This window comes from Cyanistes caeruleus, chromosome 14, assembly GCF_971803275.1.
Source record: "Cyanistes caeruleus chromosome 14, bCyaCae1.hap1.1, whole genome shotgun sequence".
Classification (NCBI taxonomy): Eukaryota; Metazoa; Chordata; class Aves; order Passeriformes; family Paridae; genus Cyanistes; species Cyanistes caeruleus.
The window spans coordinates 15,429,956-15,448,432 of record NC_141714.1 but is presented as its reverse complement, the minus strand read 5'-3'; the positions used below and the strand labels follow the sequence as shown (position 1 = coordinate 15,448,432).

The window sequence follows — 18,477 nt, the reverse complement described above, 5'->3', positions numbered from 1 at the left end:
ACAGCACTCTTCCCTTGCCATCTCATAGAACCACAGAATAATGGAATCACAGGGTGGTTTGGAAGGGATTGCAAAGCTCTTCCAGTCCCAGCCCCAGGCAGGGACACCTTCCACCAGCCCAGGTTGCTCCAAGCCCCATGCAGCCTGGCCTTAGGCACTTCCAGGAACGAGGCAGCCACAGCTGCTCTGGGCCCAGGGAAATGACATCAGCTGAATATTTTGTATTTTTAGGAGGTTTTTTTGGCACACTTGAAGATTCTGAGGGAATTGAGGGAGGACCATTTTCTTTGCAAGTAACTCTGCAGTTTGGTCCTACAAGCCAGGTTCTGATCCCTGTTCCCTAGTGGTTATCCAGTTACCTGGTCCTGATGGTGCCAGCTGCCGTCCTGGGCTGGCTAAAGGCTCAGGAACTCAGTCTGGGCTGCTCTTCTCATGCTTTTCCTTGGTTTTATTTTCTCTTGGGTTGTTTGAGAAATCAGAGGAGTTCCTGTCAGATCTTCACCCAAGGTGTCCTGGTTTTTCCTCCTGAAGTGTCTCCTGCTTGGACATCTGACTTGACATCATTTTCCATCTTTATTATCCCCAGAGAACGTGCATTTCTTCAGCACCTTTTGTGTTTCCCCCTTGAAGTTCTCCACATTTCCGCCTCTCCCTTGCCTGGCAGAGTTCAAGAAGCTTCTTTTCCAAGTCAAACCCAGCTGAATGATTGTCTCTTCTGGCTGGAAAACGGAGAAGGAGAAGCCAGGTAAATATAAATGTGGGTATGAGGAGGGTCTGGGTGACACAGAGTCTGGAGGGTAGGAGTGATCTGTCACAGCTCCCACTGCCACCAAGCCACAGCCAGAGCTCCACTGGCAGCAGAGCAGCAGGAGGCTGCCCAGAAGTGCTGAGCTGACCTCCATGTCCTTCCTGATGGGAAAACAGCAGATCCTGCATGCTGGAGAAGCAGGAAGTGGCAAAGGTCAGCCCTTGTCCCTGCTGGCTCAGGTGGGGATGTGTGACCTGGGTGTACCCTGCCCCTCTCTCAAGAACATGAGTTTCCCTTTTTCCCTTTTCAGAGAACTCATCAAGAAAGGAAATCATCATCTCGCTTGTTTTATCGCCATTATTCTCCATTTTCAGGGTAGAAAAGGAAATTACCTCCTAACGAGAGCAAATGAGGGATAAAGCATTACTAATGGAATGTTTATTCCTTGTGGGCAGCAATTCCAGCCATAAGACAGGATTTCATCAGCCCCTTTTCAAGAGCTGGCAGCAAAGATTTCCTTACAGGGAGACAGGGACGAGGTTGATGGCACAATCCTTTTTGTTAAGGTGTAGAATTGATCAAGATTGCAGAAAAAAATGCATAAAGAAGTGGTGGTGATTCATAAAACTGGGAGGAAGGACTCAGTGCAAGACTTTTAATGCAAATCTCAGGGTGTTCTGGCTTCCTCCTTCACTAATTCCCACTTCCAGTGAGGAAATAATCATGGAACAGCACTTTGGGACATGCCCTTCATCCAGGAGCTGAGGTGGAAATTCCCACTGCTGTCCTTAGCTGAAATTTTGGGAATAGCTTGAACAAGCTCAGAAGTTCTCAGCTGGCAGCTCTTCTAAGGAATAGTGCAGGGAGGGCTGAGCTTCCCCAGCCCCACTCAACTCCTCAGGGCTCCCATCCTGCAGAACTCTGCCCCTGCCTGCTCCAACCCCTCCCAGGAAATCCACGGAGCTCCTGGATTTCTGCCAGTGCTGTGCCACGGACAGACCCTCGTGGGGATTCTTTCTGCTCCTCTCGTGCTTTCACCTCAGCCTCTCGCTCGGGTGCGAGTGCTCCTGGTCAGATCAGCCTGGTTCCAGTTGAACTCCGTGCTTTCCTTTGAGTCACAACATTCCACTGCTCAGCTCATCCCTAGGGATGAGGCTGGCAGGAATTTCCCTGGAAGCCACAGATTTCCTCTGTCTTCTGCTGAACTCATTCATCCTCCCCACCCTCACCCCAACACAGCCCATCCAGGCTGGACTGTCTCCATCCCCACCATGGACCCAGAGCAGGAAATTATATCCATACAGGGTTTTCCTCAGCCACAAATTTTGTCACTTTTCCCATTCCAGTGCTCTCCCCCATCCCTCCAGGAGGGAGCCAGAGGCAGTGTGGGGCTGGGATTGATCCAGGACATGGTGCCAGGCTCACTCCCAGGTGGAGGTGCCAGCCCAGAGGGGCTCAAGCAGAAGTGATGTCATGCCATGGCTCATCCAAATTCACCTGGAGTAGGGTTTCTCCAGCTTTTACACCGTGTTGTAAAGTGAGAGCAGAGCAAACGCTCATTGCCATGGTGGGGGGTAAATGGAAAGTCATTGGAAAAGCCCAAAGGAGCTTTTGGGATTGGAAAAGGACAGTAAAGCAATGACTGGAGCGTGGCAGGATTGGAGCAGGTGAAGCCTGTGCTGAGCAGGGATCTCTGAGAGCTCCCTCAGAGCCCAGCTGGGAATCCCAAACCACCAGGGACAGCTCCAATGCCATGTTCCATCTCCATCCTGATCATCACACAAAGCAACCCTTCCTCCACAGGGAGCTGGAACAAGTGCATGAGGAATTACTGTCCCAGAAATCTCTCCTGAAGGAACACTGGTTATCTTCAGCTGGTGGGGGCAAAGCTGTCAGAAAGAAAAATTTATTATTACTTTAACAAACAATCCTAGGAGCTATTTCAAGTGTTATTGTTGCATGAAAGAATAAAAGAGGAAACAAATTCTGTGCTATTCTGTGCAATTCCCATATCAGTGAATGTGTTTGCTTTGGGTAGATGACAGGAATTAGAAAAATGTTTCCTAGTGGGACCACAAAGATGGATAAAAATAACTTCCATAGAAAATCACCTAATTAAGAGAGTGACTCAAGTGTGCTGCTGCAAAACTTTGGGAGATCCGAGCTGCCAACCTGGGAAAATCCTTTTGGATCATGAAAATCCTCAATTCCTTGCAAAGGCAAATTAGGGTTTGGGTTTTTTATGGCAAAGGCCAATTGGGGTTTGGGGGTTTTATGGCAAAGAGCTGGGACATCTCTAGCTCCTGTGGTCCAGGAGAATGGGTGGAAATAGAGGAAAATGTTGGTTTCTGCTCAAAGAAGAATTCTAGTCAAAGAAATTCTGTTCATCAGAGCAAACTGGTATCAGGATTTCCGGGCCTTATCTCTTGGCAGGTCACAAACTCTGCTGAAGCTGATGAAAGATCTGGGGGCAGGGGGAGAACCACATCTGTTAAATGGGGCATTGCCACAAGCTTGGTGGGGTTTTTTAGGGCCTCTCATGAGGATTTTTCAGGAGAAACTGCCTTTCCCTGCCAGCTGAAGCTGCAGGTGGTGTCACCTGTGTCCCCACAAACCCAGGACAGCGCCGGTGGTCACCACCACAACCTGCACAGGGAAGCCTGGAGGATTCCCAGCTTCCTGGAGTTTTTTGGGATTTGTTCTTCCTTCTCTTTGAAGAGAGCAGTGGGACATGGAAAACAGGACCTGTGAGCCACCTGTTGCTCCTGGCAGTTCTGGAGCTGATCCACGGCAGGGATGAGCCAGGTGCTTGTGCTCACACAGTTTGCTGCACCAGCTGCTCCTTCCCAAATCTGTCTGGAAAACAAAAATAAAAGCCAAATACCCATGCTCCCGTTCCATGGCGTCTTTCTGCGCCCCAGGAAAAAGCGTTGTGGGAAAAATCAGAATGAAAACACAGCATAGAAAAATAATGGTAATAAAGCATAACTAAATAAATAACGAGGCAAGCCATGCCTTCAGCTGAACTAATGGCTTGTGGTTCCTGCAGGGAAAGGTTGGGAGCTGGGAAAACATCTGCTTGGTGCTTTTATAATTCTGTTATAATATTTAAAGACAAGGATGAGAGGCTGAAATTTGATTTTTGAAGCAATAGAGTGACTTGAGTGTGGATGGATTAATTATAAGATAAGGCAGAAATCAGTTGTCAGCCTGGAAGCTCAACAGAAGCAGAGCTGATGTGACTCAGAGGGCCAAAAAAGGCCAATTTTGATGATGTAGGGTCTGCAGGGAGCTGGAGTCAGCCAGAAATCTCTGAGATCACAGAGAGTTTGCACAAAAATCTGAATTCTCCCCAGAAGGGGCTGGGGTTGGAGTCAGTCCAAGGTCACTCCCAAGCCTGACCTTGCAAAGCCAGCAGGGTTTTGATGCACAGACACAGACTAAACAGGCAAAGATGTGCTGGGTGATTTATATCTGTGGGTCCTCAGACTGTGGCAAAATTGAAACGAAATCTCATAAAAATTATTTCAGGGAGGTCAAAGAAAGTGGGGAAAAGAGCCAAATCCACCAGTGGCACTGACTGGAGTGAGCTGCAGCTCTCTAGCTCACAAAATGATGGCTCAGAAGCAGCACTGGGAGGGATTTAAGGTGTTTTTTTGGCAATGGGTGATGAACACCAGGCTGTACAAGGTGGCAATTACAGGAATCCTTCAACTCCCTGCTTCTCAGCACTTGGAAATCCATTGGAAAGGGTCAAAAAGTCCTTAATTCCAACAGACTCAAGCTCCACTGATATCAGAGTTATTTATCATCCCCCCCATCAGAGCTTTTCTTTGCAGGCAGTATTTTTGTGTTTTGTGGGATGTCCAGATGGATGGAAACAGCCACATCCTCTTTGGCCTTGAAATTGCCCAAACTCAGCCTCAATATGGTCACAAATCTTCAAGATAACATATTTATATATCAATATTTGAGTTGCTAAGTTCTGCATTTAATTACAGCTGGATTGAGCTGGAGATCAACACTCACGAGTCCCTTTCTGGAGTGTTGATCCCAGTCCTGACTGTCCCCAGCCTGGGCTGGGATTGTCCCCAGCCTCCACCACCCCCTGGAGCACTGTTTGAGACATCACTGATCACAAGGGAGATGATCTTTTGTGTGATATAATTTTATTTATATTTTCATTTTCAGTAAGACAGCTTTCCCACTGGCTGCCATCGCTGCTCCCCTGTGCTTTCCCAGTCCAGGTGAATAATCCATTTTAAAGCCCATTCCTGGCATTTTATGGGCCTGGGCTGCACAGAGAAGTTGAATCATGGCAGAAAAAGAGTAAAACCTTCTCCAGTGAGCATTAAAAAAAACCCAAAGAGCCATTTCCACCACATAAGATAAGAGCAGGCAGTTATATCATTGAGGGATGATTCAGAGCCCAGAGGAAGCATTTTTGGGCTGATCAGGAGCTGATAGCCAGCCTGGCCTGAGAGCACATGCCATGAAATCCAAGCAGAAATGTTAGGACAGAAGTTTTGGAGCAAAAGATGGGAGCAAAAGTAGCTGAGTGTGGTGCTGTAGGATGGTTCAGACCACACAACTCCTCCCTCTGATGGAAAATGTGAATTATTTTCAGGCAGATCTACGGGTGACATTCAGGAAATGCGAGGTTGTAACGATTAAAACCAAAACTTGGATTTCATAAAGGTTTCTGGTGATATCTGCTGCAATCTGCTGAAGAAGCAGAGCTGCAGGAGGGCTGGAGGTGGGCACTGGTGCTGTAGGAACATCTTTTCACAAATTCCTGGTATGTGGGGTGTCCTTATCTGCCCTCAGCTCTGCACAAAGGGCCTGGTTAAGTCATCCCTCATCAGGGGCTTTCTCTTTGCATTTTTCCTTTCTGGTCAACAAGAAAAAAAACCAAAAAAACAACAACAACACAACAAAAAGCCCATCAAGATGAGAACTTGAGCGCTCAAAGAACAGGAAGTTTCTGATACCCTTTCCTGTGGTGTTTTTAACCAAACACTTTGCATATCTGATGCTCTAGATCTGTCATTGTCTCCAATTCTCATGCTGCAATTGCAAACCCTGCCCCTGAAGAGCTGGAAACGAAGAATTCCTTGAAGGGGAGCCAGAATGTTGTTGCTGCTGTGTGTTTCAATTTTTTCTGCTCCAAAGTTGAATTTTTGGGTTGGCCTCGGCTGCCCTGACATTTCCCTTGGCTGAAGAACCCGGGCGTGTCCAGCCCCAGGTCCCATCCTGCCTTCTCCTTTCTCCAACAGCTTGATTAGGCTTTCCCATGTTACTTTAGCTGGTTTTTAATTATATCCTTCCAAGCTCTTATCACTGTCCCCATCCATGCAGGGCCCACCTGATACCTGTTTTATTCCTTTGGGAATTAACAGCCCAGGACTGAGCTCCACGGCTGCTCCAAGGGATCTCAGTTTGGACACGAGGCTTTCCCTGTCAGGCAGCAACAGAATCATCTTCCTGGTCCAGACCATTTTACCACCCAAATATAGCCCAGAAATCCAGGAATACTGTCCTAAAAAGAAGTAAAATGGCACTTGGGCATATGGTCTTGACTTGGAAGTGCTGGATCATGGCTGGATAAATGATCTTCAGGGTCTTTTCCAACCTAAATCATTCCATGATTCCAGTTCCCCAGGTGGTTAATGTGTTGCAGTTGAAAAATGAGGTTTCTCCTGGGCAGAAGTTGGTCTTGGCCTTGTGTTCCCCGTGTCTCCCCAGGGCAAAACTGTGAATAAGAACAGAGAGCACAGGTGCAAATAAAATAAAATGGGAATAATTGAAAGGTTCATCCCACGGCATGGTGTGCTTGATCATCAAAGATCGATTGTGGAGGTTTAATTGACCCGGAATTTCTTCTTAATAGCTTTTAAGGAAAATCTGATTTCTGCATGGATGTTTCCACAGCTAACATGGAGCTGTTCAAATGCAAAGCAGGATCTGCATCCTGATGGATTTTTCCTTAGAAAAGCCTCTGGCAGGGGCTGCAGTTTTATTCCAACATGGGATGGTGAACATGACTTCTGGGATTCTGTAGAAAATACTTGGTGTGTGCTGTGTCCTGGATAGTTCTCTGGCCATCCTCAAATCCTGAGCATCCATTTAATATCACAAGGTGCACTAAATAAATACAGGCTCCAGCTGTCACCAGTGGCAGTTGGACTTGGGGAATCCTTGAGCTCTTTTCCAATCTTGGTTATTCTATGATTCATTAATTCACATGAATTTGCCTCTCTGTTTAGATTTGAGCAAACTTCTAAGTGCTACAAGACTTAAAAATAACATTGATGCCAAAAATCCACTTATTGTTTATTCCAAACCCTTTCCCAGAAGAGAATGCCAATTTGCACAGGCTCTTTCGGGCTTTTCAGTTTACTTTCCAAAAGAAGATTAAAGCAGAATTTCTCCATGAGGAACATTTGCTTTTGACCTGTTGAGTTTTCTGGGCCAAAGTTTGTTTTCTCATCTTCCAGTGACAAAGAAGTCTGGTGGGTTTTGGTATGAGAAAATTCTGCTGGCAAAAAATGAACATCAGACAGCTAAAATATCACTTTTGTGGGTGAGGAAGGCTCACAGTAGCCCCAGTTGGGAGGGTTAAAGTCACTGGTGACTTGCAAGAACCTTCACACGCAGTTCCAGCCTGAGGGTCAATAATGCACCTTTAGGTTTCCCCCATTCTGAAAAAAATATTAGGATGAATGGATAATTTGGAGAGATTTGGATATAAAATACAGATTTCCCGTTGGTTCTACAAAACCAGGAGAATTCATAGAATTTCCCCAGCTCCACATAAACGAACCACCAGGGATGGGGAAATGTTTTCAGGCTGTTTTTCCCTGAGAGTGTTTCATCTGGAAGGGACACTGCGCATTCCCTGAGCGGTTTCTCGGTGATGGGACTTGTGAAATGCTGGAGGCAGAGCTCAAAGCCAGCCCTATCTGCCCCATCTGCTGCAGCCCTCGTTCCACGTACAAAACAGGAAGGGGAAGCAGCAATTGGCTCTATCAGAACAGCATCTCCAGCCAGAGTGGCTCTTTGTTCTCACAGGTTGACACGTTGGAACCATGAAAAAAAAAAAAATAACAATCAAGGAAATGCAGCTTTTCAAGTCAGGAGTTCAAAAGTTTTTGTGATGATGGTTTTAACATTTTTCTGAGGTGGTTGATCACCTTGGGATGCTTTTCCTGGCACCCAGCACTGCTGGACTCAGAGGTGTTCAGAGCCTGGTGGAGCCCATCCCATCATGACTCTGGAAATGTACAAATTCAAGCCTTCTCTGTCATAAAACCACATGTAGAGTGTGAGCAGCTGATTGCACATGGGCCAGTTCTTGTGCTTTGTCCTTCACCACAGCAGAAGGATGGCTCAGGGTCCTTGTCTGGAGCTGTGGCCTCACGAATTGTCCTTTGATTGAAACATCCTTTCCAGAAGTTTCCTTTGGCAGAGGAACCTGCAATGTCCGACCTCTGTCCCAGAGATCCCTCCAAACCCAGTGTGCATCAGTTTAGGGAGGAGAGGACCTGCAGCACTGGGGACAGCCCTGTCCCTGTCCCCACACCGTGGCAGCTCCACTTCCCAGAAAAGGCCACACAAACTCTCCCTGTTGGGTTTTTGAGAGGAAATCCTGTCAGCAAAACAGAAACCATCCGTTTTCTCTGGTCTATGCCTTTGGTCCTTCCCAGATTTGCCATCCATCTCCATTCCCACCTCCTTTTCTGGGGAGAGATCAGTCCCTGTGAGAGAGCAGCAGCATTCTCCAAATGTCTGGGGTAACAAGGGCTCAACGTGGTCCTTGCACTCAGTCTGGGAGTTTTTCCTTCATCTCAGCAGAGCAAGTGCTTTATCACAAAAAATGCTGACTGGAGGCCATGCTGAAGGTGTCCAACCATCTCCCCAACTCCCCTCAGTTCTCTTTCCTCAGCAGCCACTAAAGAGTTTTATTTGCATTAGGATTTGATGGGCTGAGTGACAAGGGCTGAAGTTCCCTTCACAGGAGGTTCCCCAGCTCTAGTTTCCCACGAAAAGCAGGGAATGGGGAGCTTTGTTGGCCTCATGGGTTGGGATGGAGCAGCTTCTCACAGCTGCCAGCGGGGGTGGCATTAAAATCAATCCCTAAAAACCAAGGGGAGATGGGGACAGTGTTGGAAGAGTGAGAACAACTCAGATTCCATCTGCTGGGAATCTGTTGGAGCTGGGTGCTGGTAACACCAAGTTGTGGGTTTGATCCCTGGATAAGCCATTCTCTTAAAAGTTGATCCTTGTGGGTCACTTTCAGCTGAGAATATTCTGTGATTCTGTGAATTCCCTGTGTTGAGTCCAGGGAGCAAACAGACCCAGGTTCAGGTGAGAATAAGGGATGATCTCCCAGAGAAGCAGACCCCACTGGGGGAAGGGAGCTGTGCAGAAGCTGATTCAGCAAAGGGATTCCACATCCTTGGCAAGCAGCAGAAATGGCTTCTCTGAATAAGGGGAAGCAGAGGAGGAGGGATCCGAAGCCATCCCACAGCAGCTGCTGACAGCGCCGTTCCTCCGCGTGGTTTTGTGTCACCCAAACACCGACCCTGCCAGCCCAGGGCTGACCCTGCTCCGGGGGTCCCAGCACTTCCCAGAGCACAACCCACCTGCTCCAGAACCACTGTGGGCTGTCAGCCTTCAGGACACAGAATTTATTGCTTTGGAAGGCTTTCCATCTCCGCTCACACCGGGGGGACACCTCCAGCCCTCCCCTTTCCCTCTGGTTTCCCACTCCTGTGCCGTGGAAACTCATCCCTGCCAGATCCAGGGGCACTGCCCTCATTATCCCCACCAAGAGCTTTCCATCCTCCTTCCCTCTCTTTATTTCTCCCTTCTGCTTTCCTCCTGTGCTTTACTTCCAGGAGGGACATTCCTGGGATGATGACTGAAGCCACGCACATTCCAGGTGTGGCTGCCCGAGTCCAGCTAATCAGGGCAGGCAGAGCATTCCCAAATCTCCATGCCTGATTTCAGATACTGCCACAGTCCTGCTTTTCTGGAGAAATCCTGCAGCTGACATTGTCCCTGGGATGTCCCTGCCAGTGTCACACAGCCCAGCCCACTCCAAATATCTTGGGGCAAGTCTGAGTCTGGGCCACCATCCTTATCCCATGAGATTCCAAGAGAAAGGGCTTATTTTGGGAAGTCTCAGGAAAGGAAAGAGAATTGTTAACATTGTTAAGATGTTTGTTTCCTCACAAAACCCCACCTTTCTGCTCTCCCCTTCTTAAACAGCCAGAGTGGAAGAAGTTGCCAATGCTGGAGGGATTTTTCATCCACTCTGGGAAGTATTTAGGATTTTAGGAAGTTGTCTGGAAATCCTGCAGTAAAGAGATAAGCAGTATGATGGATCAGTGGCATTTAGGATACTTGAGGAAGGGCTCAACTTCTTGGAATCTGGTGCCACTGGAAACTTCATGGGATCTGGCTGGAGCTGCAGGAATTTGGGGTCCAGTGGGAGAAGGCAATGGAGGGTCAGTCAGTGCTAAGTGACAACCCCAAAGCATGGTCAGGCTTTTCCCAGGTTTGGATAGTCCCAGACAGATTTCCAAAGCCTCATTTGTGCCTTTATTCCTTATCCCATTGTCCTCTGGAAAGGGAATCAGAGGAGTTAGAGCCCCAGAATGAGGTTGCTCTTATCAGACATGATGGGGATTGCTTTGTTTGGGTCCTCTTCACCCTCATTCCTCAGGAATTCATCCAAGCTCCTTTTAGGAGTCCTCCCCATCCCTTGCTCTCCTCTGGATCTCCTCACAGGTTGATATATCAGGGAGGTACCGCAGTCCTGCCCCCTCAAATTCCACATGCCATGTCAGAGAGGCAGTCTGAGCTCCTCATGGATTCAGCATGGAAACCCTTCCCACCAAAACTCAGGCTGCAATTCCAGCACATCTGGAGCAGCAGCAGCCCCCTCGACCCCACACCAACCTCAGTCTGACTTTGCAGCTACAAATCTTCCTGTTCTTGAGAGTGAAAGGAAAAGGAACAGAAAAAAAATATATTAAAAGAAAAGAAAAAGGAGAAGGAATTACCGAGTAGCAAAAAGCAGAAGGAATGGCCAGAAAAGGTAGCAAAAAAAGCAGAAGAATGGTTGAATGGAGTACCAGCAGAATGTGCACCACAATTAAAACAAGCTCCAGAGGCAGCTCCCGGCACAGGACATTGCAGGCAGTGCAAGGAATTGTCCAGTCTTGGAGGCTCTTGGACCTCCATCCTCAAAACTCTTCAAAATCAGGTGGGACAAAGCCCTGAGCAGCCTGGGCTGGCCTGGATCGAGCAGGAGTTGCACTGGAGATCTCCTGGGGTCTCCTCCAGCCTGAATTATCCCACAATCCTGCAATTTGACTGTTCCCAGTGTTCTGCTAAGCAGCTCTTGGGAGCTGGACAGGCTTCCTGGGCACGGATAGGAGAGCAGGGGTGGGACGCTCTTGGGAAGGGCAGAGAGAAAAGTGCATTTCTTCTCACACACCTTCACTCTTCATGGAGAGTGAAGTCAAAGAGCAGCTGCCATGTCCACAGCACTGTGGCTTCAGAAACTCCAAAAGCATCCATAAAAATGGAGCTGGGGCAGGAAAAAAGGCTGGGAATCCTCCCAGGCAGTCACACAAGGGCAGCAGCGTGGGAGAGCTGCGCTGGTGCGGCTTCACAGCAGGGAAACGTGGGGTCACTGCTGCCAGCACTCAGAGCTGGACACGCTGAGCTTGGGAACAGCAGCAGGAGGGGGGAACCAGGGATGCCCATGAGGACAGTGACTCACGTGCTGAGTTCAGCAGGGCTGGCTTTAATCCTGGAATCTTTTGGGTGGGAAGAGACCCTAAAGCTCATCCAGTCCCATTCCTGCCATGGGCAGGGACACCTTCCACTGGACCAGGTTGCTCCAAGCCCCGTCCAGCCCAGCCTTGGACACTTCCAGATGTTCCAGTGCCACTTGGAGCTGTTCCCACCATGGATAAAGGTTTCTTCCCCCAAAGGATTCCCCACTGCCCCGGAAAAACCAAAAGCTGTTGGGTCCCATTACCCAGCCCCCCATGAACTTCCACATTCCAGTCAAATCTGGGAATGGGAAAAGAATTCCTTAACTCCTCAGCAAAAGGTGGGAACAGCATATTATACAGAGTCAATATAATAAATTAAAAATTTAGAGTGGGACAGCTCACACTTCAAGTATTCAAAACTGAGAAAAATGATTCTTCATTTGATAGAGCCTTGGAGTTTGTTTGGTTTTTGTTTGGAGTGGGTTGTTTTTGTTATTTTTTGTTTGGTTTTTGTTGTTTGGTTTTTTCCTTGACAAAGCCACAGTTGTTTAAAAAAAAAAAAAAAGATAGACAAATATAGCATATTTCGGGATGCTGGAAGAACAGAGTGCTAAGTCCATGAGAATTCTGTTTTCCCTCCGATGACACCAACACCAAAAGGTCTCCTAAAAGCTGTTTCTAAAGAAGGTTGTTAACTCTGACATCAGAGATGAGCTCCCTGCCAGTTACAAGCAGGAGTAAAATTCTCACAGAACAAAACCAGCGAGAGGACCCCGCCAGTGCCCACCACACCGGGGGCACGGCTGGGAGGCTGCCGAGCGCTGTTTCCTAGGAAGGTGGGGAAACCCTGGAAAAGCCGAAGGTTTGGGGGTCCCGGTGGAGCCGGGGCGGGGCCGGGGGCGGGCTCGGGGGCGCGCCCCGCTTTAAGAGCGGCGGGGGCGCGCCCGGGACAGATCCGCGCCCGCTCCGAGCCCGCAGCGCTGCGGTAAGGGCTGGGCTGGGGCTGCCGTGGGGCTGGGGGATCACGGGCTGAGGGCTGGGGGCTTTGCCTCGGTGCCCCCCGCTTGTGCCGTGTCCCGGTTTGAGCCGCTGGGTTCCCCTAATGAACGCGGCGTTAATTAGCGGCCGCTCGCCGCGGTGAGCGCTGCGCTCCTGTGCGGTGTCCCCGCTCCCCGAGCTGGGGGTGCGGAGGGGAGCTCCGTGTCTTGGGGCATTCCAAACGGGGAATACAGAGCCCGGAGCGGTCCTCGGGGTGGGAATGCTTCGTGTTTGTGTTCGGAACAGACAGCAGGGACTTTGCGCTTTTGGGTTGTTTAATTAAACTGAGTGTAATCTACTCGGGGCTAGAGATGTTCCGAGAGAGCCGGAGCCCCTCTGCTCTGGAGCCAGGCTGGGAGAGCTGGGGGTGTTCACCTGGAGAGGGATCCAGGAAAACCTCAGAGCCCCTTCCAGTGCCTAAAGGAGCTCCAAGAGAGCTGGAGAGAAATTTGGGCCAAGGGATGGAGGGACAGGACACAGGGAATGGTTTCCCACTGCCGGGGGGAGATGGGATATTGGAAATAATTATCTGCTGTGAGAACCTGGCACAGATTGCCCAGAGAAGTTGTGGCTGCCCAATCCCTGGGAGTGTCCAGGGGATACTGGAAGGTGTCCCTGCCCATGGCAGGGGTGGAATGGGATGAGCTTTAATGCCCTTTCCAACACAAATCAGTCTGTGATTCTAAGACAAGATATAAATTTATCTGTGCCGCATCAGACTGGGAGAATAGCAGTAGTTTGGGGTTTTGCTGCCTTTGGGAACCTTTTTTCATCCACTGTGGTTCCCTTTCATCTGTGCACATTCTCAGTGAGCTGAATTCAACACCACACAAATAAATGAACCATGACTATACAAATGAAAAAGTGGCAGAAGCGATGTTTGTCTTTAACTCATGATGCAAAAATAAAGCCTCAGCTGGGAAATGCTTTTTTGTGGGATTCTTGTTGAAACACATTTCTGTTTGTGATATGCTCTTACAGTAAGGTGGCTGGATTGTGAATTTCAGTTTCCTTTTGGTTGCAAAACTCAAATTTTGTTTAGAAATTCAATAGAAAGCAAGTCCTGCATGTCTTTTGGACAAATACCTCGAGTGATTGATTAAATTCTGGGCTGGCTGCTGGAGTTAAGGCCATAATGTAATAAAAGTATGAAAGTATGAAAGCCCTTTGGCATGTGGACTGGTGGCTTTGTACAGGATTTCTAATGAACATTACCCCCTCTACCCTCCGTCCCCTCACTGACACCTGCTCAGCCTCAGTTCGTTTGTGCATTGCAGATAAACAAAGGACTCTTTTAAAAGAGTACAAACACTAAAATAGCTGAAATTTAACTGACACCTGGAAGCCTTGAGCATCCCAGAGCGGTTCTGAATTCTGACTTCAGTAAGTCCTGGGGGCAGACAGAGAATCTAATACTGCCAAGTAGTTTTTCTGGGTGAAAATTCATTTAACAGCAATTTTGAGCATATTCTTGGTACAGTTGTGGGTTCTCATGGCTGATCTTGACCCAGCTTCTGCTTTTGTTGTTGTGGTGTCCTGTTATTTCAGCTGGCTCTTGTCCTGCTGTTCTGATCTCGAAGCTTTTCATGGTCTCAGGCTGCAAGGGAGGTTCTGTGTTTGAACCATTAGCAACTGAAAAATCAATCAAAAAAAAGGACAATAAGGGCTGAACAATTTTTAGGGTCCAGGACCACTCCTCCTATTTTAAATTCCATAGTGCTGTTGTCACCTTCATTTTCCCTCTGCTATTTTGCTGAGTAGCTGCCTCAGTTTGTGAGGAGTTAAGAGATTTTTTGGTAATTTCATGTCCTGATGATTTGGCCTCGAGTTCCACCAGAAGAGGTTTAGATTGGATATTAGAAAAAATTCCCTCACCAAAAGGCTGCTCAAACCCTGGAACAGGCTGAGAACAGGGAGGTGCTGGAGCCATCACATCTTCCAAAATGTATGGATATGGCACTTGAGGACATGGATTAGTGGTGATCATGGTGGTGATGCTTGATGGTGGGACTTGATGGTCTCAAGGGTCTTTTCCACCCTTAAGGATTCTGTGATCTGTGATGCGATTCCATGACTGCCACGTTTTGTCACTCATAACCAGCTGCTGGTAGCTGGTGAAGAAAGGTGGATGTGGTGAAGGAAGGGGTGAGATCCACACCCCTTCTCAGCTCTCTCCTGAGAGAGATGATGGGTTTTTCCTCTTATTTCATCATGGATATTTATTTTCCTGTGCTGCTTTACCTCACCTGTGTTTTTCCCCCCAGGCCTGACGCCGTCCCCAGGGAGCTGGAGCCTCAGCCAGGCACCATGACAGCGCCGTCCCCCAACGTGTCGTGCCACCACCACTCCATCGACGACTTCCGCAACAGCGTCTACTCCACGCTCTACTCCATGATCAGCATCATGGGCTTTGTGGGGAACGGCGTGGTGCTGTACGTGCTGATCCGCACGTACCGGCAGAAAACGGCCTTCCAGGTCTACATGCTCAACCTGGCCCTGTCCGACTTCCTGTGCGTGCTCACCTTGCCCCTGCGCGTCATCTACTACGTGCACAAGGGCCACTGGTTCTTCAGCGACTTCCTGTGCCGCCTCTCGTCCTACGCGCTCTACGTCAACCTCTACTGCAGCATCTTCTTCATGACGGCCATGAGCTACTTCCGCTGCATCGCCATCGTCTTCCCGGTCCGCAACATCAGCCTGGTGTCGGAGAAGAAGGCCAAGTTAGTGTGTGTTGGCATCTGGGTGTTCGTCACCCTGACGAGCGCGCCCTTCCTGCGCAACGGGACGTACCAGTACGGCAACAAGACCAAGTGCTTCGAACCGCCCGAGAACTCCCAGAAGACAAACCTGGTGGTGATCCTGGATTTCATCGCCCTCTTCGTGGGCTTCATCTTCCCCTTCATCGTCATCACCATCTGCTACACCATGATCATCCGCACCCTGCTGCGGAACAACCTGCGGAAGAACGATGCCAACCGCCGCAAGGCCGTGTGGATGATTGTCATCGTCACCGCCACCTTCCTGGTGAGCTTCACGCCGTACCACGTCCTGCGCACGGTCCACCTGCACGCGCTGCGCCTGCGGGGCCCTGGCTGCGGGGACACCGTGTTCCTGCAGAAAGCCGTCATCGTCACCCTGCCCCTGGCCGCTGCCAACTGCTGCTTTGACCCCCTCCTCTACTTCTTCTCCGGGGGCAACTTCCGGCAGAGACTCACCACGCTCAGGAAGGCGTCCTCCTCCAGCTTGTCGCAAGCCTTCAGGAGAAAGATCTCCGTGAAGGACAAGGATGAGGAGCCCTTTGGAGAAAGCCAGAGGGAGAATGGAAAGGCAGCTGTGGCTTCCTTGTAAGGAGGTTAAACTTTCCCCTCGGAGCTCTGCTGGGGGATGGAGATCTCCAAACTCTTCCAGAAGATGGGATGGAGGCATTTGAGCCTTTGTTGCAGTTAAATAAGTGTGGACAGTCCCTGGTTTGTGGCACTTGGTGGCAGAGCCACTGCTGGGGCTGGGCAGCCCCTGGGACCCCCAGAGCCACACGGGACAGAGCAGCCACCACCAGCAAACTGTGGAGCTGCTGCTGAACTCCCAAACCCCTTCCAAGGCTGTATTTGGGCATTTGCTTCATTTCACAACTATCCAAGAGCATTAATTCCCCGAGCCAGTGGGAAATGTAAACAAAGCTTGCGGCGCGTGGGGAGCTCCTGACAAACAGCGAGGGCAGAGTTTTCACTGGATCTTCAAACAGCCGCCAAGTTATTTACACAGTGAGGCCAGGATAATTCCTGCCCTGCTCTCCAGCTGCCTCTGGATTTCGGTTTTTATGAACATTATGTGTGTTTCAGGCTCCCAGGGCTGTGCCTGGGCTGCAGATCGGGATGGGCACCTGTCCCACCCCCACAGAGCAGCTGGAGATGCTTTGGTGGGCAGCAGATTTGCCAGTGTCTGTCCAGTTTCTAGAAAAATCCATGGGATCAGTTGTAAAATGGCAATATCTTACTGTGCAGGATAACTTAGGAATAAGGATAAGAGATAAACTTATTTCAGTGGGGCTGGCCCTGAAGTGAGGGCTGCAGGATTCAGATTATCACTCCAGTTTTTGGGGAAGTTTTGGGTAAAAGTGGAGCTCTGTGTGCTCAGAGTCAGATTTGTCTTTCTCAGCTATTGGCCAGGGGTGTTAAATTAATAATAAATAAAAATAAAGCCCTCTAAGATGTTTTTGATCCTGTTCCACAGTGCTCACTTCACCCACACCTGGCAGCGAAGAGGCAACAGGAGGCCCTTGGAAAGACCTTTAGGAAGAGCTGGAGATTCAAAATCTGAGTCTGAATGAGATGTGATGCTGAAAAAACATTGGGCTGTGTTTCTTCTGTAAAGAAAAGCTTCAAACTCTTGGTTGGAGGGAAACATTCCTGTACTTTTCCAGGAGATCTGCAGGAAGCTATCTCCAGCTCTGCTGGAGCAGAGCCCAGCCGGAAATGTGCGACACATTCCGGCAGAAATAGAAATTATTGTAGGGTTAAACCTCTCAGCTGGAGAAGGAGTTGATAAATGAACAGCAAGTGTGTTTGGATATGGTATTTATGAAATTACTCAATGTTATCTTGGATAAGGAAAACAGTTTTAGTAGTGAAGAATAACAGTGAGCAAAAGGAGTTTGGCTTAGACAGGCATCTGCTGGAGAAATTATCTGTACAGATAATTAGAGTGATAGTTCTCTCTTTACACCACAGCTCTGGCTCAGCAAAAGGCACTTAAAAAACCAAATCCACCTGCAGGATAAATGATGGATGTGAATTTCCAAGGAGATCCAAAATTCCTTTGTTAAATTTGAAGGACAAAGTGGTAGAGGGCTGAAAGCTGCTGCTGTAGAGGAGAGTTAGAGACCCCATAAACCCCCCAGAGCCAAGAGTTCAAAGCCAGAACTGCAAATTGTTCAGGGAAATAATACGGATGAATTGGCTAAAACTCATTTTCAAGGGTCAGCACTGAGTATTCCACTTGTGTCTCTAGGCTTTAAAAGCATTGTGAAACTGTAAATAAAAATCCTCATGGATTTTTATTCAGAATTTGCAGGAATAACATGGCCATTCCCAAAGCTTGAAATACTGTACAGTAAAGCTAAACATGTGTGTATATATATATATGTATATATTGCAAAGCATTTTTGTTATACCAGAGGTATTTTTTAACCTTTTCCCTTTTTTATTTGAATAAGAACAATGTTAATGGCAAAGAAAATGGCAGCTTTTTTTTCTTCTTCTTTGTGCAATAGGAAAGCCTGTTTTAAAATACTTTACTGAAAATCAAGCTAAAACATTGCAAGTGAAATTTTAATTACCGTTTTCCACAGCTCATTTGAAAGTCTCTGTTGCAGATTCTTCTTCCCTACAATAAAACTTTATTTGCACACATCACCAGAGTGTAATATTTACTTTATAATAATAATAATTTATAATGCTGTAATAAACACACAGATGTGTGGTGTAATAAGCAGCACAGATGTTGCTGTGATGTTGGGGGAGTTATTTTGCTCCAGCCAAACTGGACTTTGCCATAGCCCAACTTCCCAGGATTCAGCCACCACCTGCAGCTGCTGTTTGGGGACCTGTTGGAGCCAAAACACTTCTGGTGGTCTTGGTAGAGCCTGCAGTGGTGGAGGAGCCCAACAAAAAGCAGCTGGAACCTGGAAAAAAACTGGGATTTACGGACAGAAGATGCTTAGAAGACACTTGGAGGGCAGGGATGTCTGCTGGGAATGTTTTCTCCTGGGGTTCCCCCAAAGCAGGAGCTGCAGGGGGGGTTTGGTTATGAAGCTCCAGCCCAGCAGGGTGAGGAGGGACTTTGCCATCAGCTCTGGTGACAATGTCCCTGCTGTGCCTTTGCCCTGAGGACACAGAAAGT

General features: G+C 48.5%; 1 protein-coding gene and 1 long non-coding RNA gene across 2 annotated transcripts; both read left to right on the top strand.

The window, feature by feature from the left end:
* Nucleotides 1-659: 659 nt before the first annotated feature.
* On the top strand, nucleotides 660-2,732 carry LOC111928586 (uncharacterized). The gene is made up of 2 exons (XR_002864202.2): nucleotides 660-745; nucleotides 2,552-2,732. It is a non-coding gene; the product is annotated as an uncharacterized LOC111928586 (long non-coding RNA).
* Nucleotides 2,733-12,478: 9,746 nt separating this feature from the next.
* Nucleotides 12,479-17,990, top strand: CYSLTR1 (cysteinyl leukotriene receptor 1). The gene is made up of 2 exons (XM_086850420.1): nucleotides 12,479-12,526; nucleotides 14,844-17,990. The coding sequence occupies exon 2, from the start codon at nucleotides 14,887-14,889 to the stop codon at nucleotides 15,925-15,927; it is 1,041 nt and encodes a 346-aa protein (XP_086706546.1). The 5' UTR covers nucleotides 12,479-12,526; nucleotides 14,844-14,886; the 3' UTR covers nucleotides 15,928-17,990.
* Nucleotides 17,991-18,477: the final 487 nt, after the last annotated feature.